Source organism: Taurulus bubalis (assembly GCF_910589615.1).
Source record: "Taurulus bubalis genome assembly, chromosome: 3".
NCBI lineage: Eukaryota > Metazoa > Chordata > Actinopteri > Perciformes > Cottidae > Taurulus > Taurulus bubalis.
In genome coordinates, this window is record NC_136591.1 from 36384905 (window position 1) to 36408227 (window position 23323).

General features: G+C 41.8%; 2 protein-coding genes across 2 annotated transcripts; one reads left to right on the forward strand and one right to left on the reverse strand.

The window, feature by feature from the left end:
* Nucleotides 1-511: 511 nt before the first annotated feature.
* Nucleotides 512-9415, forward strand: ndrg2 (NDRG family member 2; the record flags this gene model as incomplete). Its single annotated transcript, XM_079215262.1, has 15 exons — nucleotides 512-583; nucleotides 3578-3619; nucleotides 3903-4008; nucleotides 4096-4216; nucleotides 4769-4831; nucleotides 5001-5061; nucleotides 5927-6013; nucleotides 6217-6273; nucleotides 6387-6490; nucleotides 7000-7038; nucleotides 7142-7193; nucleotides 7317-7364; nucleotides 7476-7511; nucleotides 9088-9139; nucleotides 9252-9415. The coding sequence occupies 15 exons, from the start codon at nucleotides 512-514 to the stop codon at nucleotides 9413-9415; spliced, it is 1104 nt and encodes a 367-aa protein (XP_079071388.1).
* Nucleotides 9416-14903: 5488 nt separating this feature from the next.
* Nucleotides 14904-18230, reverse strand: LOC306734460 (protein translocase subunit SecA-like; the record flags this gene model as incomplete). The annotated part of the gene is made up of 2 exons (XM_079215816.1): nucleotides 14904-15913; nucleotides 16052-18230. 2 exons carry the CDS (start codon nucleotides 18228-18230, stop codon nucleotides 14904-14906), a joined length of 3189 nt encoding a protein of 1062 aa, XP_079071942.1.
* Between the last annotated feature and the right edge of the window lie 5093 nt (nucleotides 18231-23323).

Sequence of the window (23323 nt, forward strand, 5' to 3'; positions counted from 1 at the left end):
GGCTGCTCCGGTGTAACACACAGTAACACACAGTAACACACAGTAACACACACTGTGGCTATAAAGGTGTGAAAACAAGGGACGCGCTCGACCAACCCTGCTCAGATAAAAGTAACGCAACACAAAGTGTTTTTCTTTCCCCTTCATCGTTATCAGCCACGTGTTTGTCGGAGTCGTTCCTCTCCTCGGGTGATTCTCACGTATCTTACGTTTCGCTCACCTTCACCTCCCCGTGCTTTTATTCCTCATAGTTATCTGTCCCATCCCCAATCTACTGATCCACCCTCCCTCTTCTCTTCTCCTCCTGCCTCACAATCCTTTTCTGCTCATCTCTGCCGGCACTAATTACTAATTAACTTTCATAAGGTCCCAAGGCTCAGACAGAGTCCTGGAGGAATAAACGTCTGCATGCAGCATTCAATCACTTGCATTCATTGTCCCACAGAGCAGCTGGAGAAGAGACAGATTGTAAACGCTCTGCTCTCCTCTTACCTGTGCAGGAGGTGACACCATGACAACAGAGATGCAGGAGATCGCCATCACGGAGGAGAATCCGCTGCTCACGGGTCAGGCTGAGGCCAAGGTCAGAGACGATGCCACACACACACACACGTACAAAAACACGTACACACACATGTACTGTACATATTGTACTAGCTTCCACAAAAGGATGCATGCAGATACACACATGCAGGCTGACTTTGATCCGAGCATGGAGAAACATGCATTGCTGGTAACGCGCATAATCTGAAGCCGTGGATAAATGGCAGCGTCTGTGTCCATGTGTCTGCGTCCAAGAAGACCAGAAAACAAGGGTTGGCTTGTGTGTGTGTGTGTGTGTGTGTGTGTGTGTGTGTGTGTGTGTGTGTGTGTGTGTGTGTGTGTGTGTGTAGGGTATTTGTGTCCTTGTTGTGCACAACTCTGACCGTGCACGCGCTTTCGAGTCTGAGCGATGTGACGACATGGGTTTTAACACATGTGCGTGTAGCCGTGTATGTATGTGTGTGTGTGTGTGTGTGTGTGTGTGTGTGTGTGTGTGTGTGTGTGTGTGTGTGTGTGTGTGTGTGTGTGTGTGTGTGCAAAGCTGCAGCGTTGGCTCAGATCTGCCGGCTTGACGTCAAAGCCCGAGGGAGCAGAGCAGATCTGCTCGGCTGCGCTGCAGAGCGGAGGCTCTCACTGCTGACACCTGGTGGGCAAACGGGGAACTGCAGCACAGGAAAAAAACGAAAACAACAAAGTTTAACAGAGTGGACGGAAGCAAACATTTATGTGACATCCAGAGAGCGAGGGAGCAGGAACAGGTTTAGTGACACTGTTGAGAAAGTTATACATCAATGTCAGAACAGGATCACTCTACTGCAGGGGTGGCCAACCAGTCAGAGACTAAGAGCCACATTTTTTACTGTGTTACGCCGTTTGAAAGTGAGATAGTGTCACAGTATGCCAAACACAGAAATATTCCCTTTCACGGAATGAAGCAAACTATCACAAATAGTTCGATGTGTAAACTCACGCAAGTAAAGTGTGCAGCATTGAGGAGTGTGTGAATATTCAATTCAATTCAGTTTATTTTATATAGCCCAAAATCACAAATTAAAATGTGCAATCTGTAACATACGTAACATAGTTACAACACATTACATCAATATGACTGAAATTGAATAAATTGCGCCATTAAAAAATCCCTTCAAAATAAAAGCACAGGATTTTTTTCATGTAAAATGACCGTACTGACGGACTGAAAACGGGTCCGCGAAAGACTGAAAACGGGTCCACGATTTCATGGCTTTCAAGCCGTCGTGCCTTGAGTTTGACACCAGTGGTCTAAAGTATTTGCAAAATCAATAAAGAGATTTAAAAAAAAAAAAAAAAAAAAAACTTCGATATGAACGCAAGAGCCGCATGAAACCAGGCAAAGAGCGGCTCGGGAGCCGCGGGTTGGCCAGGCCTGCTCTACTGTATTGCTTCAACTCAAAAGATGTATGGCGTTGTTTTTGAAAAACCTTTTGTCACCAAAAAGAAAATGGTGAATGGATTTTCCGGAATTAATTGAATAGTTGAAAAACAGCAATACAAGAGCAAGGCAGGTGGTATTCTATATTATTCTCAGAGTCAACTAATGGGGTTGGGACTGAAACCGACTAAAAGTCGCTCTCTCAATAATGTCCAACTTCCCGACCTTTTCCGTGCCAGTACGTTCCAAGCCATGGCCAGAATCTTACATCTTGGGGACGCATGGAGCACATTTCTGTCTCACTTTTGGCACAAATAAACTATTATTTATATAGGACCAAGACACAAAACACCTGATTAGTTTCAGCTGAGGCCAATTAGGCCTCTTCCCGGCACCTATTCCCTGAGCTGCTCCTCCACTCCCGCTCTGCAGCTGAGCCTAACCACACCCCCGCCACCACTGTGACATTTCTGGACGTACACTGCAACGTGACTGGTTGGCGATGGCGTACAACTGCAAGGATGTAATTGCAGTTAATAAAAACTCGGTATATTCACAAAACATCTGGGCATCGTAGTTTTAACATTACTCAATCGCATTGTCCTTCGGGGACAATTACAATGTGAAAACACACCTAAATAAAGAACAGATCTAGAGATAGTTTTTGGTTTTTTTAGCATTGAGTCTAAAAAACTCTGCAACATCTGCTACAACATGACTCATGAGGGTGGGAGGGGTGATTTTTGGAGGAAATGTAGTAAAGACATTAACTTCCTGCCTCCACCCTCATGCATTTAAGGCGGAGCATATGCTTTACGCTGATTAAAGGGGACCTTTCCACTGCAGCCATGTGCCTTCTCTCCATCCGCCCAGACCTCCAGGACGCCCGCCTCCTCCTCCACTTCCCAGGCTGCTAATCTCCATAAGAGCTTGTGATTCTAGTAATTCATTAGCGCGGCTAAATGGATCCAAGGTTTCAAATGAACATCCCATTTCAAGGCTTCCTCCATACGACCCCCACAACCACCTGCTCCTCTGAAAAGACTCTCCGCCGCTCGATCTGGAGTGCGATGGCGGCCCTCTTGCCTGTGTGGGTGTTAATTAGGGAGCGAGGCCTCGTTTCGCATAAAAGGACTATGAAAGAACAAAAATCAGAGACATTTTCTCTCATAATTCTCGCAATAAAAAGGCGAAGAAGACGGAAAGAAAGGCGTTCCACTTCAGATTCTTGAAATTAAATGACACAAAGGGTCTCAGATTGCACATTTTTTTGAGGGGATAGCTGTTAGGATTCATTTTAAAGAAAAAATGTATTAATCGATAATTCCTACCTTTTCAGATTCAGTTTCACAAATGTAAAGACTCGCATTAGTCATTATTTTACATCACAGTACACTATTTATCTTTGTGTTTTGGGCTGCTGGTCGGACAAAACAAGGAATTTGAAGACATTTCCTTGGGCTCAAATAAAAAGTAGACTTGTCATGTTTGACTCTTTTTGTCTGATGTACAAACAAAAAGATAAAAGTGAAGTGGCATCTCCAGTTTAAAGAAATGTATATATATCCAATAATCGCATGCACATCTTGGCCTAACAGGACTTCACTCTTTCTTTTCTCACAGGATGCTGAAGTGGCTGCTAGGATACTCCTGGACCAGGGACAGGTATGCAACTGTTTCCTGTTTCGTTTCTCCACTCAGAAAACAGGAAACTAATTGAATGCATTTCAATGTTGAAGTTCAAGCGAACTACAAACATTTCACAGGAGCCTTCGAAGCCTCCAGGAAGTCGCATGCCTGACTATGATTGATAAAGTCAATAAAGATCTAGAAAAAAACAACAACAATGAATACAAGTCTCGGGGCATTTTCCCTTGGTGCAGGCAGAACATATCTCTGCGGTCATATTGCCCTTTAAATCCCACTCGTTCCTCTTGCCCTCCACCAGGAGCACAGCATCGAGACGCCCCACGGGGTTCTGCATGTGACCCTGCACGGCACGCGGACCACCCGCAGGCCTGCGATCCTCACCTTCCACGATGTGGGTCTGGACAGTGAGTATCTCTCTCTCTCTCCCTCTCAGTCTCTCTGTTTCTGACTCCTTTCGATCGATTCCTCTTGTTTCTTCTCCTCTCCGCCAGATAAGAGCTGCTTCTCCCCTCTGTTCAAGTTTGAGGAGATGCAGGAGATCGTGAAGAACTTCACCCTGATTCACGTTGACGCCCCGGGGCAGGAGGAGGGGGCCGCCGCCTACCCGACGGGGTACGACGCTCTATTGAAATGCTGCTTTTCCCACATCGTCCTGCAGTAACCTTGAAGAAGAAGAAAAAAATTAAATCTCAGAAGTAGAAACAATCTTCTGTGGCAGGCTTAAAACTAATCTCTTCCCAAAATACTCGCCATCTCTCACATCTCCCTCCTCTGCGGCCTCCAGTAGGCTCTCGTCGGAGGTTTAAAAGAAAATCTTCTCTCTCTTGACGTCCTTCTTATTTCTTTCCCCCGCCCTCCACTTCTCTATCACTTCTCCAACTCGCGAGATTATTTCACAAAGCTCGGGAGGATTTCATGCCGCGTATTGTCACGGCATCACCTTTCCCTCCTGGTTCTCGAAATTGAAGCTTATTCTCTTCTTGATCTCGTTTAAAATCCCATGTGGATAAAAGTGTTGAGCGCTAAAGATGAGATGATAAGGAAAATATTTCGTCATCACCTATTGATATGATATGATTCATGTCCAATAGTTACTTACTAATCTTTCGGTGAGAGGGTACTTCGAGATAAAAGTTTTTGTTCCGTCTGTTATTCCTGTTCCAGCTACCAGTACCCCTCCATGGACACCATCGCAGAGATGATCCCTTCCGTCCTGCAGTTTTTCAAGTGAGTTAACAGTATTTATATTGACGTAAGAACATGGAGGATTTCACAATAAATACAGACACTCTTTATTTTCTCTGACTCCTCCGTGCATCTCCACATACTTTATTTATCTTTGTACGTATGTGCAGGTTTCCTGTGTGTGCTATTGACTGGTTTTGTCCCTCTTCAGCTTCCGTACTGTAATCGGAGTGGGCGTGGGAGTGGGAGCGTACATCCTCTCCAAGTTTGCGGTGAGTGTCACCTTGTTTTCATCGTCAAAAAGCAGCGACACTAGCAGTATTGCTTTAATAATTTAAAGTAGGGCACTCACTGCTCTTTTAAAAGCTGCAGTTGATAAGCCATCATATATATGTATATGTATATATATATATATATATATATATATATATATATATATATATATATATATATATATATATATATATATATATACATGTGTATACATGTGTATATATATACATGTGTATACATGTGTATATATATATATATATATATATATATATATATATATATATATATATATATATATATATACAAAAAAAAAAGGTTGAGCGTGCCCGAAGGAAAGCAACCAATCAGAGGCTCTAACTTAGCTGTCAATCACGGCTTGGGAACTCCAATCAAACAGGGAATCTGGGCAGCGCTGGTCCAATATGAATCAAATGTTTTCAGAAACAGTTTTAATGGACTGTTTAGTTAATAAATGATGAATTTGTTCCGCACAATCTCTCTCTTTTTACAGCAAAACAGCTAAAATATGTTTTATTGTAGCAACAGAATCATGACATATATTTGATCATTGCTGCCTTCTAATGAGCAGTGATTAACAGCTGCGTTAGAGAGCGCTCAGCTCTGATTGGATGTTGATTTTGGGCACGAATGCAATTAGGAGCACTTAAAGGAAGCAGAATGTCTGTCTCATGCACTGCTGTCAGGATATAAATCAGCAAGCGCACCTTGAGGAGTTGTCTACTGAAGTGGTTTTATATAATCTTTTCTCCACGGTGTTATTCATGAACATGTCTGTCTATAATTTCTGCTTTTCTGCGTTTCATCTTACCGTCCGTCCCTCTGCTGCTACCCGTCGCTCATCAGCTTGCAAACCCAGATTCAGTGGAAGGTCTGGTTCTGGTCAACATCGACACTAACGCCCGAGGATGGATCGACTGGGCGGCTCAGAAGGTATGTGGTGTCTTCCGGGACACAGAAACACGTGGAACGGTAACCTAGTTAGTCCTGACGCGACCTCTCCATCTACGTAGCGGTGGATATGAGATTAGGCGACTCTGTGCATGCTCTGCGTCCCAGAGAGGTATTGATTATGTCATTGTTTATCATATTAAACGTATGTGATGAACGATCCTCGTGATTTCTCTCCTCTGTAGTTCAGCTCCGTGACCTCCTCCCTCACAGAGCAGATCCTGTCCCACCTTTTCAGTCAGGTACAAGGACATTAATGTCTTATTAAAGTGTATATGCAAACAATCTATTTCCAAAATGAGCTCTGATTGGTTACTAATGACTTATTTTGCATCTTTGTCTTGTTTTCTTGCAGGAGGAGCTGTCATCAAACACAGATCTAGTGCAGTCTCACAGAGCGCGCATCTCCAAAGCGTCTAATCTGGTCAACATAGAGCTCTTCTGGAAGACGTACAACAGGTAATCACATAGCAGCATACGGCATCATAAGGCATCATAAGGCATCATACGGGATCATAAGGCATCAAACGGCATCATACCTCATCATAAGGCATCATAAGGCTTCATACAGCATCATAAGGCATCATAAGGCTTCATACAGCATCATGAGGCGTCATAAGGCGTCATACGGCGTCATGAGGCGTCATAAGGCGTCATAAGGCATCATATGGCATCATACGGCATCATGAGGCATCATACGGCATCATGAGGCATCATGAGGCACCATAAGGCGTCATACGGCATCATAAGGCATCATACGGCATCATGAGGCATCATAAGGCATCATACGGCATCATGAGGCATCATAAGGCGTCATAAGGCATCATAAGGCATCATACAGCATCATAAGGCATCATAAGGCATCGTAAAGCATCATAAGGCATCATACGGCATCATAAGCACTATACATAGCCATAAACTCTGCATCAAACACGGCATTATAATCTTCTCTTTCCCTTCCACAGCAGCCGCAGAGACTTGAACATTGAACGCAACAACTCCTTCAAGTAAATCCCATCAAAACTTTTATATTTTATATATATTTTGTATATATGAACCTCTGAAATCTCTAAATGCCAACTTTCAAATCTCTATTTCCGTCAACCTCAGGTGTCCAGTGATGTTGGTGGTGGGCGATCAGGCTCCATATGAGGAAGCTGCCGTGAGTGTTCATGTTTTCAATTTTTCCTTGTGGAAAACCTGAATAATTTGGTTTCAAGTGTTCATATCAACACACAGAGTTTGATGCCAGATGTTTACTGTTGTTTCCCTCTGTGACCACTAGGTGGAGTGCAACAGCAAAATGGATCCAACAACAACTTCATTCCTAAAGGTAACTAACCCTCAAGTCTTTCTTTTTTAAATCAGATTTTTCTCTTTTTCTCTTTCTTACACTTTACACTGTCCTTCCCTCTCACTCACTTCTTCTCTCCGTCCTCCGCAGATGGCTGATGCTGGTGGTCTGCCTCAGCTGACCCAGGTAACGACCAACTAGCACAGGCCTGGCCAACCCGCGGCTCCCGAGCCGCATGCGGCTCTTTGCCTGGTTTCATGCGGCTCTTGCGTTCATATCGAAGTTTGTGGGGGGGGGTTTTTTAAATCTTTTTGTTGATTTTGCAAATACTTTAGTCCACTGGTGTCGAATTCAAGGCGCGACGGCTTGAAAGCCATGAAATCGCTGACCCGTTTTCAGTCATTTGCGGACCCGTTTTCAGTCATTTGCGGACCCGTTTTCAGTCCGTCAGGACGGTCATTTTACATGGGCAAAAAAAATGGGCTTTTATTTTGAAGGGATTTTTTAATGCGGCAGAGTGCAATTTATTCAATTTCAGTCATATTGATGTAATGTGTTGTAACTCTGTTACGTTGTTCATTCTGGTCACATGACATCTATTGCTTCTGTCCATCCGGGGAGAGGGATCCTCCTCTGTTGCTCTCCTGAAGGGTTCTTCCTGTTTTCCCTGTGAAATGGTTTTTACTATCTTTATTTGGGGAGTTTTTCCTGATCTGATGTGAGGTCCCGGGACAGGATGTTATTTGTACAGATTGCACATTTTAATTTGTGATTTTGGGCTATATAAAATAAACTGAATTGAATATTCACACACTCCTCAATGCTGCGTTCACAACACACTTTACTTGTGTGAGTTTACACATCGGACTATTTGTGATAGTTTGCTTCATTCCCAACCTTTTTTTTTGTTATGTTCAAAAAGGCTGAAGTTATAACATCATTATGTGTGTTGTATTACCTTGTATCCTTAAGAAGCACGTTTGGGTTTTTAATTGAGTGTGAAAGGGAATATTTCTGTTTGGCATACTGTGATACTATCTCAGGTTCAAACGGTGCCCTATTTTCATTAAATCAAATTGAGAATTGTTCCTCGCTTTGGTCGCGGCTTGTCATTCAGGGTGATGGTGGGTCCTGCAGCCAGACCAGTTGAACCACTGCCCCAGACCACATGCATGTTCTTAGAGTTATGTCCTTCTCAACTGTGACAAAAAAGATGATGTGGCTCTTTGCAGTAACACAGTAAAAAATGTGGCTCTTACTCTCTGACTGGTTGGCCACCCCTGAACTAGCAGCCTCTTTCTGGTACGTTTAAGCTGCGACGGGCAAGATTGTGCGTAACAACACACCTGTTAAATCAGCCACCAGCAGCAGAGAAAAACATGCTACCACTCTAATGCATACACCCTGTTCGCCTTGCCTTGTTTTAACCTTGTGTTGTCTTCAGGTCAAAATGACCCGTGTACGAGTGTATATGTATGTGTGTTGATGGGTCATTTTGACCCGAAGACAACACAAAACAATGATCTGAAACAGAAGCAGCGCACGAGAATTAAATCTTGACCTGACATTGAAGTAATATTGCCAGTTGCCTTTCTCCAAAACCCACATAAAGCTACTCTGAAAAACAGAATTTCTGAATGTTGTAGTCCTTTTAAATTAAAACTACGACCCTTGGCGGCCATGTTGGGTCGCTAAATTGCACCTAGTTCAAGAAATAACTGATGATTGTACTGATTTAACTTTCTTTTCTTTGTGTTTGCAGCCTGCCAAACTGACTGAGGCGTTCAAGTATTTCATCCAAGGAATGGGCTACAGTAAGTTTTTTTTTTTAGGGATTGTCAACACTAAGAATAACGCCATCTTCCTCCTCTTAGATGCTCCAAAGTGCTTCTATTAATCTATTTCCTTCCATCCATCTCCCCACAGTGGCTTCGTCTGTCATGACCCGGCTGTCCCGCTCCCGCACCACCTCCCTCTCCTCCTCCTACTCCATGGACGGGTCCCGCTCTCGCTCCCGCACCCTGTCCCAGGGCTCGCAGGGCGGCCAGATGCCGCCGAGCCCCTCCCAGACCATGGAGGTGTCCTGCTGAGCGAGAAAACCAGAGAGTGAGAAAGGAGGGCGACAGGAAGGGAAAGATGGAGGTGCGCTGATAAATGTAGGAAAAAAGAAGAAATGGGTTACTTATTTGTCACTAATCAACTCCCATCATTTCCCACAAGAGGCAGAATAGGACTAGAGGGAGAGAGAGAAGACGAGGGGTTTCAGAGGAAGAACACAGCTTGTAAAAGTCCTTCTTCTCACATGGCCTTTCCAGCTGAAACTAGAGCGGATCGGGCTGTTCGACAATGAGTATAGGAAGTATAGACGAGGCCTCCCTCCATCTATTGGAGCCTCTGTCAGCCAATAGAGCCCTTTCATTTTGACAAGGAGGCCTTTAGGGGCCGCACACCTCGCATTCACCAATAGTAATAATTCAGAAGACGGCGTTGTCGTCGATGCCGATGGTTACGTTGTTGATGATGCTATTGAAGCTAATGATGATGATAATGGAATAGAAGAAAAATAAACTAGTAACACCTTTCTCTTTATTACACAATGAGCTTAAAAATACATAGATAAAAAACCTAAAAAAAACATACTATAGCAGAGATACTTATAACAATGTGTGTGTCTACTACTTTTAAAACTAGTTTTTATTTTAATTTCTTTAATCAGACTTTATTTACTCATCTGTAACCTGCCTCGGCGAGTGGTCGAAGCTCCTGATTGGCTCACCCGTCAGCCAATGAGAGCCATTATAGTGACTACTTCCTCCTTGATGTTGCCAGGTTGTTTATGTCTTCCATTTGCCCCGTCTATGAGTTTTTGTTTTCCCATTGGATTTGATTCTTTGATGTGGGCAGGAAGCTTTTTTCCAATTTTAAATCTAGACGTGGAAGTTGCATGCCTGGACTCAGCCCATATGAATATTGACTGGATATTACTTTTCTTTTATATTCTGCTATAAGTGCGCGTGTGTGTGTGTGTGTTTGCTGTTGTGTTTCCTTGGATCGTGTAGTGAACATGGCGGTGAGCATATATGAGAGACTGCGGGTGTTAGCTTCAGCTATCGCTAACACTAGTCGCACACTAAATAGTGCTTCCAACATCGCTGGCAGTCCAGCGCTGCGCGTCCCGATATCCACGCTTGCGTACCACTCAACAGGGGGCGCTACATCGCCAAGTAGCACGCTTGTATGGATATTGCATCTCAGTGTTGGGGGCGTGGCCAGAAGGGATCACTGTGTTCATCACCTGGGTTTTAATCTCTTAGCCTTGCCCGTGCATGGATACTTTCGAACAAACCCAGCTAGCGTGACCTTGAGTTTCTGTGCGATGATGTGAGGTTAAAATGAACACAAGCTCCACCCGAGCAACAAGCGGCTTCATTCAAGCAACTTCAAGAGGACCGTGTACCGTAAAAGTCGGGTTACAAGCCGCTCCTACCTCCGGTCAGTGTCCCGCTGTAGCAAGCTAGGAGCATACCTAGCTAGCGCTGCTGCTAGCTCCCCGGTGCTGCTGCTACTGCCCGCGTAGCAGCTACTGCTACTGCCCCCTCTGCCCAAGTCGGGTGTCGAACCGGGGCTTGTACCGCTCCCTTCGGTGGTTGTCGGGGAGCTAGCGGAAGTTAGCGGGGATTTAGCATGAGCGCCAGCTGGCTACAGCGGGGAGCAAAAGGAGACACTGACCGAAGGTAGTAGCGGCGTGTAACCCGACTTTTACGGTAGTTATGGTTGAGATGTGTGTGTGTGTGTGTGTGTGTGTGTGTGTGTGTGTGTGTGTGTGTGTGTGTGTGTTTGTGTCCGAGGACGTAAATGTGAGGCGTGTTTGAAGCGCTCGCATCCTGAAAGCACAATAGATACAGTAAAGAGGGGGAAAAAAACCTCATTATCAACGACAATGTACCAGCCCCTTCACTGCCAACACACTCCAAAAAACTAAACAAAAAAAAAGGGATGTAAATGTTGCCGCCTCATTCGGTACCGCCCCGAGAGACGACAACCTTTTTTGTTTGTTTGTTTGTTGTGAGAGTGAAACATGACCAGCCAATATCTGCACCTTGAAAACAACCAATCTGGAATTGCAGCACATGAGCTTTTCTTACTGCCTGAAACGAAGCGCCCCCAAAATAATTGCGCAAAACTGCTGACATCAGAAATGCTGCGAGCGTTCATAGTTGATCTAAATTCAACACAAAGCTGCCCACTGCCCTGCGACACGTCACCATTGGACCGGCCGTGCTTTTTGAAATGAAACCAATCCTTGGAGCATTCGTGTTCTGATGCAGCGTGAGCGTCTGATTTTCTTTTTCTTTTTGATAAGTGTGATTTTTACGAGTCAGTTGGAGGTCGCTTGTTTCTTTCTTGTCTAGCGCTCCTTTCCAAACCCGGTTGATGAGGTAGAGATGGATGACGGCGACGGGGAGAAGAAAGTCAGCGGAGGGCCTCGGATGTGATCTGGTTCTTGGGAGATATTAACAATAATGACAACAAGTCACGTCTCCTGTGGCCCATCGTATGATGGAAACTATCGCATTTATTAAAAAGGCAAACACAAATTGCTGTTTCAATTTGTGCTATAGGTTGTAAATGCAAAATGTGAACCAGGATGCCGCCATGTTTTAGGCACTTTTGTTGCTGTCCGGAGGTGTAGTGTATAATGTAAATGCTCCTCCCAAACTTAAACTACAACTCAAGCCACCGGGCGTGTGAGCGTCTACCAAATATGGGACAGCGGGTGGAGCTGAGGAAATGAAATTGCAAAATAAGGAATAGGATGGGTACTTATTTGTGGAGGGTTGAGCTGGGCTGTGTGATTGTAAATGCTTGTCCATTTTGTCTCTTATTTTTTACTTCGATCATGTTTTTCTTTCCCCTCTGTGTTTTGGGATTATTATTATTATTATCATATTTTTTATCTCTGTGAAGTGTTAGTTTACCTTCCCGATGTGCTCACAAGTTAGTTAACCGTGTGTGTGATAGTTCTTGTGTAACTTTTTTAGCATTAGAGCTGATAAGGGAGAATAATATAATAAACAAGAAAAAAGATTAAAGGTAAAGAGAGTACAATCAATTTTACTTGTGTGGCTAATTTCTCTGTGTAACACAATGGACAGCCTAAAAAAAAAGCAAACTTCAATATTAATAAAAGCTTAAGACAAACATCCTGTCTCCTGTCTTGTATTTTCAATAAGGGTTTATGTAAAGTAAGACTTTACTCAGATCTCTCAGTCAATAAAACAAGAATAACAAGAAACACAATAAAGATCTGCACATTATAATACATAAAAAGTAAATACACACAATTGACAGATAATTAATAAGTAGGTTACATATTAAAAAAAGTATAACAATTGTAAAATTAGTAAGAATGTTGGATTACATGTCATCACTAGCCTACATATATGTCTACATTCAGCCTGTTGTAGGCTTTACATGTTGGATCACCTGTATTTACTGAGCACAGGGAGTTGTAATACATTTTAACATTAATGGCACTGAGCGCACTGAAAGTAGGGATGCGCCATCTTGGATTTTACATCCGTTGTATATCATAGGAAGCACCTGTGCTCCTTTGAAGTAAGTATATTTTATATATAAATGTAACACAAACTGGGTTGCTAATTAGTTAGCTAAAATGCTGCTGTTTCATCTACAAACTTTCATTTTGTCACAATTGATTTTATAAATTTATTAATTTATGAACTCAATCAGACAAAAAAACTGGAATTAGCAGCACATTTTTTTATTTCTTCAGCTCACAACAGGCTTTAACATCCACCAAGCTTTGTAATATTAGTTCAACATTTAACAATGTAAATACATACCCACTTGTGTTGAACTACAGTTTAAAAACATTTAATCTGGATTAAATTCCCCAACTCTATCCATTTGATTTACAACAAACACCCTAATCGTGATTATTACTTTACCTGCGTGAAGTTAACATTGGGATAAATACTGCATTGTGATATTTATGCATCTCACAAAATGTTATGACACGGTCCAAAACAAGGACTGTAACTGGCCTCCATGACTCGTGTTCAATGCAGGTCGGCTTCAGTACCCCATTATACCACACAGTGGTAGTGATGAACTGATGATATGTCGTCCCAGTTCAGCCGTTATGCTGCAGTGTCTATTTGAAGTTGTGTTCATGTGAAGAATGAACAGTAAAATCAGCTTCAGTTCTGAAGATCAACAATTACACCACAAATACTGTGAAAATAGTTCATGTTGTAGTCATATAACTTGTTTATTACAATGTGATTATTATTGTTCCAATATGCATTTGTAAATATAGTGCAGTAATGTGTATTTCAAATGAACGATAGCTTGATTGTTATTATACTGAATCAAAAATAGCTATAAATTGTAGTAAAAAAACGTCATTAATGAATTGATCTTCAGTGATAGTTCAATAATTTTGTAAATATGCATTGTACAAAGTGTTTTCATGTGTTTGTTTCAAAAGATTAAACGTGAAATAATATATCAGTGAGTATCACAACATGCAACATGTCAGTTGAATGAATATAAACACAGGATCAAGTAAATGCATCTTGTTAAGGTCAAATGTGTATATACTGTATATACCCTTTAAAATTGCACAATATATATATATATATAAGAGTAGAATAATATAAAAATACAATGATTAGCAATTGTTCAATTGAACTGTATAGAAAATACAGTTGTATATGTATAGAAAGATATTCCATATTTTATGTACTGTAACATTGATTGAGAATCTGTACTGATGAACATCATAAAAAAATGCATTAACACCTGAAACTGTTTCTACCACTGACGTTTTGTTCAGTAATGATCAGGTTACAAACTAAGGGTCTGAAAAGTGAAGCCTTAAAACTGCATTCTCTCTACTAGCGATGTGTCTGGTTGCAAAAATAAGTCTGATTGTATCGAAGTCCATGAGAAAATGACTCAGTTTTTGTTCTCAATCACTATAGTTTCAAGTCTTCTTGAATACAAAATGATGTTCATTGAGTAAAATATGGTCCGATTAAGAGTAAAATAGACCATAAAGCAGGGTATGCTTTAGGGCGTGGCTACCTTGTGATTGACAGCTCACTACCACAGCATTGTCCGATCTGGGAGTTGTCCATGTTTTCGTCTTACTTTTACCCTTTCACAATATGTTTTTTTTCAGTTCATGAAAGTTAATTGTAACCTTTTTGGTCACCTAGAAAGGTATTGTACTGCCCTCCACCCTCTAAAACTAAGAGGGTGACAGCCAGAGTTTGTAACTTGAGGCTTCAAAATGGCAGTCCAAAAACCAATGGACAACGTCATGGTGACTACATCCACTTCTTATTTACAGTCTATGGTTAGCATCATATTATTTACAAGGATAAGGAATTGTCTCAAAACTTGCAGTGAGAAAAGTATACTTAAAAACCAAAAAGGTGAAAAAAAAAAACTGTGTTTCTTAGTTCCTGAAAGTTTGTGACTGACAAGATTTCCTTAGAACACCATTGTCGGCTCTATTGCTTGCTTGCTTGTTTTTGCTCAAGCCATTCAATCAAAAGCTTGACTTATGTTCCTACGTATCTTTAAGAAAAAGCCACCCAGAGTGAACGGTGTGTCTAAGGTATAGACATGAGTCAGGCCCAGAGATTCAAGACACTTAAGTTCATTGAGATTGTCGCAGACGGGATGAGTGATGAGCTGGAGCAACGTCAGAGGGTCTCTGGAGCGGATAAGAGTCAGCGATTCGATGGAAAGGACTGCTAAGGGCACGAAAGAGACTACTGGAATCAGGAAGTACACTAGACTCTCCTTCACTTTTACAGCCCCACCTGAGTCTCGGGCAATCTCTACCTTCCTTATGGCCTCATTAATATTTCCTTTGAAAAACAACAACACATCCTTTCTGGTCATCATGTGTCTGTCAAAGCGGGTGACTGGATCGCTGCAGAGGTCCTTGACTTGTGTGGAGTATCTATGAGTGAACTCAATTTGGTCACAGTAGAGCTCAACAGACTTCAGTGCATTTTGTAAATCTTCCAGAGCTTGATCGATGCAGTTTGGATCTTGACGCCTGTCTTTCTGGGTCAAAGATGTTAAAGCACGGTTGTAATATGCAATCGCTGCCCAACTGTGGTCCTCCTGTATGGCCTTGGTGTACATCACAATACTCTCTGCAAGATCTCCTTTTTTGCGCAGATCATTGCCAAATGCAGTGTAGTGGTGCAGGTTTGATGAGGGCGATTTCCTCTCTTTGAGTTTTTGCCTGGCTTTTTTCAGGTCCTCGGATAGTTTGTTTTTTAGGTCCATGATAGAATCCTTCTGATTGAAGTTTGTGAGTAGCCACATACCCCAAAACTCATTCAGTGCAGACAAATCAGAATCTGCTGGCATGTTCATGCTGCTTTTGTACACTTCATCTAGTGTGCCCAGATACTGATTGAAGAGCTCTTCCTTCTTCTTTATGTGTGGGATATGACACTCCAAGTAGCTCGCTAGTCCTTTAGCGACAAAGTAATCTCTGATCTTTTTAACTCTCTTTATCCCTGAATTGGAGTTTTCTGTCAAAATATGTAAAAGCGTTGAAGACATATCGTTAGATTGCTCATGGCTGTGGCTTTTTTGATAAGACGTCAATTGCATAACGAAAATATGTGGGAGGACATTAGTCATATTCTCCAATAAAGATTGAAAGTTGCCCATTACAGCTAGCAATTGGAGTGGTTCTGACAGATGGCTGGAGCAGATAATGAGTTGAGCAGACCCAGGAGATCCTTGTCTGGCAGTGCGGCCAAATGCCTGTGCCTCAACACGAGCATTCTTAGGCATCATGGTCTGCACAACGAACAAACCACCAGCTCTTTTTACCTGGTCGGAAACCTGAAGGTCCGTCCCACGACCGGCAAGATTTGTTGCTATAATGACCTCTCCTGCTTCAAGCTTCTTGGCAAAGATTGCAGTATTGTCCATGTTGTTGCTGATGTAAAGCTTTTTGTTGGGGACATTATCTCCTAGAGCTTGATAGAGAACCTTTGCTCGATGGATGGTCTCACAGATGACCAACACAGCTCGGCGATCCCTATATGGAGTAGGGTTGGTTTGTGCGTTGACGACATTGCAGATTTTCACAACCCATTCCTTTTCATCATCTACGATCACTCCTTCTACCTCAAACAGCTTTCTGCGTTTAAATGAAGGTATCTGACAGGTCTTGATACCGTCATAGATTTTCTGCAAAGTCTCAGTCTCTGCTTGTTGGCCAAGAGTCCCAGAGATTCCAAATATCTTTCTATACTTTTGAAGCAAGCCAACATTGGACATATAGTTTGTGATGGCTGTCATGTCGCTCAGCTTGGACTGATGTTTCATTTCGAGAAACTGTTGGAGCCCATCCCCCCATTTCATATTGTTTTCGACAACACCTGTGCAGCTGTAGTCAACGGGCACTACCCCGTGGGCCTCGATGATGTATTCATGATCCTTAGTCATGGTTTGTGCTTCAAATGCATTTTCAATCCAAACCTTTAGTCTGGAATTGACCAGATCTGAAAGGAAGCCTGGGACATAGCAGGTTACTCCATCTTTGCTGAGTTCACTAGGTGTAAAATGCAGAGCACGTTTTATTTTTTCTTCCACAGCTCTCAGCATACTCTCTCTATCAGAATACATGTACTGACAGAACCCTCCATTCATTAAAAGCAGTGACACTCCCTGTCTTTCAGACAATACTTGTCGGGGTCCTTTGTTTAGTGTATCTATTAAACCATCACTGTTCATGCAGTGTAGCGCAAACTGGCAAGATGGGAATCTCCTCTCTACTTCCTCAAAGAACGTTGCCAACTGGTTCGCAGTAACACCTGCAGTCTTCTCAGTTAAAAGGCTTGGGTTCTTTCTAAGGTCCTTTACTGAACCTTTTTCCAGTATACCTGTGTCCTCAGCCATTTGAAGGATGGAGAACTCGTCATCATCTTTGCCTTTTGTTATGTTTTCAAGCACAACTTCATGAAAGGGGTATTTTTGCCCCACCATTGTGCCTGTGCCAATCTCTCCATATTGATTTGCAGTGGCCAATATGAATGCCAAGAGTGGATTAAGATGTTGCAAAGCAGGCATTTCACTACTTAGATAGACCATATGAAGACCCTTGTCTAGCATCAAGGAATCTACTTCGTCCACAATTGCACATTCAAATGTTCTTTGCCCAAAGATGTCCCTCCTATAAAAGCGGTGCTGAAGCCAATCACCTGCAAACTCTTCCACAGTACCGTAAACAACCTGACACTTGTAGCACAGTCTTAGGTCTTTGTCCTGTTTGTTGATGTTGCAGTCTACACTGATTTTTAAAACTTCATAAAAGTCTTGCCAGTCTTCCAGATCTCTTGCCGCAAGAACTGATGAGCTGGACATGATGTCTACCTTTTCTCCTCGCATAGCTCGAAAAGCTGCAAACATTGCGACGATACATGACTTTCCCTCTCCGGTGCCAACCTGAATCAACCACCCTGTTTCCGAAAGAGCCATAATACACCAGCTCACCATCTGTGTCAATCGGGGTCTGAACTTCTTTGTTTCTATGACTGCCTGACAGAGCTTCAGCAAGACTTGTTTCAAGTCACTCCGCTGGGATCCATCATTGTGTGGAGTAAGATCCCAATCAACTGATGACACAATGTCCTTTACGTCAGCTAAAAGCCTCTCATCAATTTGGTTGAACTTTTGCTGACGGATTTCCTCAAGAATTTCATCCAATGTTTTTTTTTTGTCATGGGCCAAATCTTTCTCGAGGTCCTCATCTGTTACAGTCTCGTCTTTGACCAGCTCGATAAGAGTCTTTCCTTTTTGACATTTCCAACTGGGAGTGATGTGATTAGTCTCCATGCAGTGCAACATTTGCATCATCCATGAGCGGAGATCTGATCTGTCACTTGTTGTTGATTCAAATCGCTTCAGAAGAGCATCGAACACGTCAGTGACGTCCTCTGGGCTCCATTTGATATCTGTTACTAGTCCCTGCAGCTTGCTAAGAAGTTCTTCTGAAGACAACCATCTCTGATCAAAGGGTAAAGTTCTGAACGTGTTAAGAAATTCTTCAACAGTGCTATCCGAGTTAGATTCAGCCATTTTGTGGAAAAACTCAAATCTGTTCAAAGCTGAAAAAAGGATTTTGGGAGGGGAAAGAAATAAGTATATTTTGAGTCTTTCTTTAAAACAATACACAAATTCCCCACGCTGTTTGATAGCTGCTATTCAATAACATTGTGATAATAATAACCATTTACATAAAGTGTTTACTTACTTTACTTATACCAGGGGTCGGCAACCTGCGGCTCCGGAGCCGCATGCGGCTCTTTAGTCCGTCTGTTGCGGCTCCCTGAGGCTTTGACAAAAAAAAAAGAAAAAAAAGAAAGACAACTTTTTTTTTGCCCAGTGGAAAAACTTTTAAAGAGAAGTCCTCTTATCTTGGAGTTTTAGGTGTCACTGAAAATAAAAATAAATAAAATGTGCGTCACGTCGCTGTCACGCCTCCCTGCAGCTGCTACTCGTGATTCAGAGCCTCGTGCGCAGATGAGTGCAGAAGAGCGATTCCTCAACTGCTGCAGCAAACTGATTAAAGTAGATATACTTTCAGGAAGTGGATCACGTCTCCAAACTCCACTACTGCTGCTGGTTGTGTCAGCTCATGAGACACTGAGGCGTCCGTTAGTAAAAACGGATCCGTCCTCCATTTGCGGTGCTCTAGTGAGGAGGACGCTCAGTGTAAACGAAGCAAAAGATATGTGTTTAAAATGTAAAACTCACTGAAGAGGACAGGTACAGGGCAAACACTCTACCACATGAGCCACACATATAGATAGACCTGAAGGTCTGCATAGTTGTGTTTTTAATTAACCTTAATGTAGACAACACATGACTATTTTTTGTTTGATAGTTATAAACAGGTAAAATAGCAATACAATGTAAAAAAAAAATCTTTATTCTTGTTCTATAATATCATAAATACAACAAACTATAGTGTTTTGTATATATAATATGACTATATATAAAACTTCAGAAGCTGTGATATCAAATTTTTTTGCGGCTCCAGACAATTCTTTTTTGGTGGAAAAATGTCAAAATGGCTCTTTGGATACGAAAGGTTGCTGACCCCTGACTAATACATATATTTAGCAGTTTTCATTCTCTATATGCATCAAAACGAAGGTATTATCAGTCTTCATTGTCTATGTTAATGCATTGAATGTATTGGGTACTCACAGTTAACACGATGCAAAGGTTGAGAGTGATGTGTGTCTTCTGTTGACGAGCATTTGAATCTTTCATTTTAATATGTTGTGTTTGTTTTGGTTTCGCTAACCTCGTCTTGGTACCGCCCTGAGGGAACTTCCTGCCATCCTTTTGATTGAATGTGTTTGACTTACTGTAAACTAGTTATTTACTGTAATTGCAGATGTCAATCAAAAAGCAATATTTCCCCCTTAAATGTGCCTTGAGTTAGACAATTTTCACACAGCCACAAAAAAAGAGGTATATTTCTTTTGTTTATGTAAAATGTCAATTAGGCGTCTCAATACATTATTGCCTACCTGTAACAGAAACACCTGGCTTTGCAGATGGACTCGTGGAATTTATCCAATTTGGTGCTGTTAAGAAAATCAAATATTTTGATGCTTCAAATTTATTTTGACAATTTCAATATAAATATTGATAGCAGACAGGTACTAAAAAAGAAATGAATTGAATCACCATGAACTGTATAATTATAATATTCATATATATATATATATATATATATATATATATATATATATATAACAAAGTAGATATGATGACAAACATGTGTTTATACAGCATTCATTTGTTATATTATTTGAAGACAATCAAAAATCTGTACAATTTATGCTTTTAAATTTTGGAGGTAAAAAATATCAGCCTAAAATAATTGCAGTTAAAGCTTTACAACCTGAACATGTTTTTTCTGTGGCAACTTCACACCTGTAACTTGACCTCTGAGGGTGGGACTGGCATGCAACATCAATGAGAGAAAAAAAAATGTTGTTTGGCAAAAGTCCCACCCTGCTTTGACATCTTTCTCTTTATCTTTATTGCGTATACAAATACGCAAATACGCACGGACAGAAATTCCCCTGGATTACCAAACATGGTTTTTGTTTCATTTCCTTGACAGTCGCAGGACTTCTTGAAATAATTCAGCACGATGTGCCAACATGTTAAGACTACAGATTATATTACCACTGATTTTACACAAGCTTTAGCATAATATATCATACAAATCAACATTCATCCGTCCATCCACCAATCCATTTTCAACCGCTTATCCGGGGTCGGGTCGCGGTGGCAGCAGGTTCAGCAGGCCGATCCAGGCTTCTCTCTCACCCGCAACACTTTCCAGCTCATTCTGGGGGATCCCGAGGCGTTCCAAGGCCAGTCGGGAGATATAATCCCTCCAGCGTGTCCTCGGTCTTCCGCGGGGTCTCCTACCAGTTGGACGTGCCTGGAAAACCTCTAATGGGAGGCGTCCAGGAGGCATCCTGACTAGATACCCGAACCACCTCAGCTGACTGAGGAGGAGCAGCGACTCGACTCCAAGCTCCCCCCTGATGTCCGAGCTCCTTACCCTATCTCTAAGGCTGCTTGTATCCGAGATCTCGTTCTTTCGGTCACGACCCAGAGTTTGTGACCATAGGTGAGGGTTGGAACATAGACCGACCAGTAAATGGAGAGCTTTGCCTTCCGGCTCAGCTCCCTCTTCACCAGCGCCTGTTTTACTGCTGCAGCCGCACCGATCCGCCTGTCCATCTCCCGCGCCCACCTTACCCTCACTCGTGAACAAGACCCCGAGGTACTTGATCTCCTTCCCTTGGGGTAGGCAGTTTGTCCCCACCACATTCCTCCGTTTTACTTTAAAAGAGATATCCTCTTTTTCTTGCCTCAAATTGGTGCAAACAGTTTTAATGTATTATAACTGCAATATAATATATTTTTAATGTAACTTCCAAAGTGGCTCCTGCTCCAGATGTACAGTCTTTATAGAGCTTCTGCCATCTGTTGGACAAATACTGTTACCACACTTACATACTGAAGTCAACGGCTGTGAAATACGTTGAAAGACAGTTTCCATGTAACTCCTATTCAGTGATATGCATTATGTAAGCATGATGCATAAGGATGTGTGCTTAAGGTTAGAACTAACTCTAAACTCAGGTTTCTCTGTTGTCACCATGACAAGGACTTTTAAAAAAATCCCCTCAGTTTCTCTCACTAACTGTCCAGCTCTATGTTATGTTTGTGTTGTGGTCCAATATACAACAATGCTTTTTTATGTGAAAGTTGCCAACATGTCTACCACATATATCACAGGTGTGGGCCACCACCCTGCGGCCCACAGCTATGATGTGAAACCTGATTTGGGGATCAAAACGTTCCTTCGTACCTAATATAATAATACCTGATTATATCCCCACTTGAACCTTCATCTTTTCATTTTTTTTTTTTTTTTTACCAAATACTAAAAACTAGGCTCAGTTCAAATTCCTGCAGGATTAGACATAAAGAAAGTTTAAGCTCGGCAACCATTGCTGGCCTTCAAACCGGCCCGGCCCAGTCTATGTCCATTTAGATTTTAATATCAGAAGAGTCACACTGATGAATAAAAAAATGAATATTGAATGTCAGGCCTATATGGGAAACATATATACAAAGAGGAAACATGTGCCTATGTGGTGAGGATTTGGTGAGACATGGTTTTATTGCTTACATTTGTATATACAACATGTGTTAATGCATTGCTGGAATAGATTATGGAATACAACTTTAATGTTCGGCCTTGTGAGTTTCCTTATCTGTCAGACGTCAACACATCTGGACCACACCGCCCGGGTGAGCTGGGCGGGGTCAACCGGTCGGTCTGCATTGAGATGGATTCAGAGTTTGGAAAGGTACTGACACTGACTTGTGTCAAGCACACGCAGGAATACACCGAGAGTAATGTGATCTGCCTTCAAAGTAATACGGCAAGGATTGCATGAAGTTTGAGGTATAACGTTTCTATATCTGTTATGTTCTCCTGGTCCTTTAGTTTGTCATCTTCTAACTGTGTGTTCTCATAACACAGTACGAGAGTGACCTCTACTTTCTCTTTTATGTAATATTAGTTTAGTTTTTTCTAATAGTTTTGTAAATAGCATTGTCACAATTTCAAACACCCTTGCACATCTTTTCTCCTCCTGTAAAATACACTTGCCACTTTTATTTTGAAATATATACTTGTTTTAAAGTACTGTTATCTGTTTGTTATTTACCATATGTATGTACAAGTACCTTATGTTTATTGATTTTTTTTTATATATGTCTTGTTTTATTCTATGTCTGTGTGTATTGTTATGCACCTTTCACATACCTGGCAAATAAACACTGAATTCTGTATTCTGTATCCAACCAATAAAATAAAATACACGTGAAGATTGTATGCACCGAATGTCTTGCAGATAATGTTTTGGGCAAGTCAATTACTTGAGTAAGCTATGTGCAATGAAACAAAACATACAATGACTTCCAAACATTGAACACGGTGAGCGCGGGTAACGCCTTTTACTTTGAAGATTACATTCCGGAAGTTGTTCCTCGAGGCTGACACAGGTGCGCTCAACTGGGAGATAATTAGTCTGGTCACACCCGAGAAAACGCTGATGCCCGAAAGAGGACAGAAACAAAGAAAGAAGTGGGGAAAGAAACAAAGAAAGAAGTAAATAAAAAAGTAAAGAAAGAAAGAAGCTCATCTTAAGTGACCATGAGGGGAGATACAACGACGGTGAGTCTCGCGCTGCTCACCTTCTATCTCCAATTGACGCTGTGCGATGGATTGCAAGCTGATTTGACTCATTGGTTTAAATTGTTTGAACCACAAACGTGGCTTTATGTGAATTATTTTTTCAAATTGTATTTGTAATAAT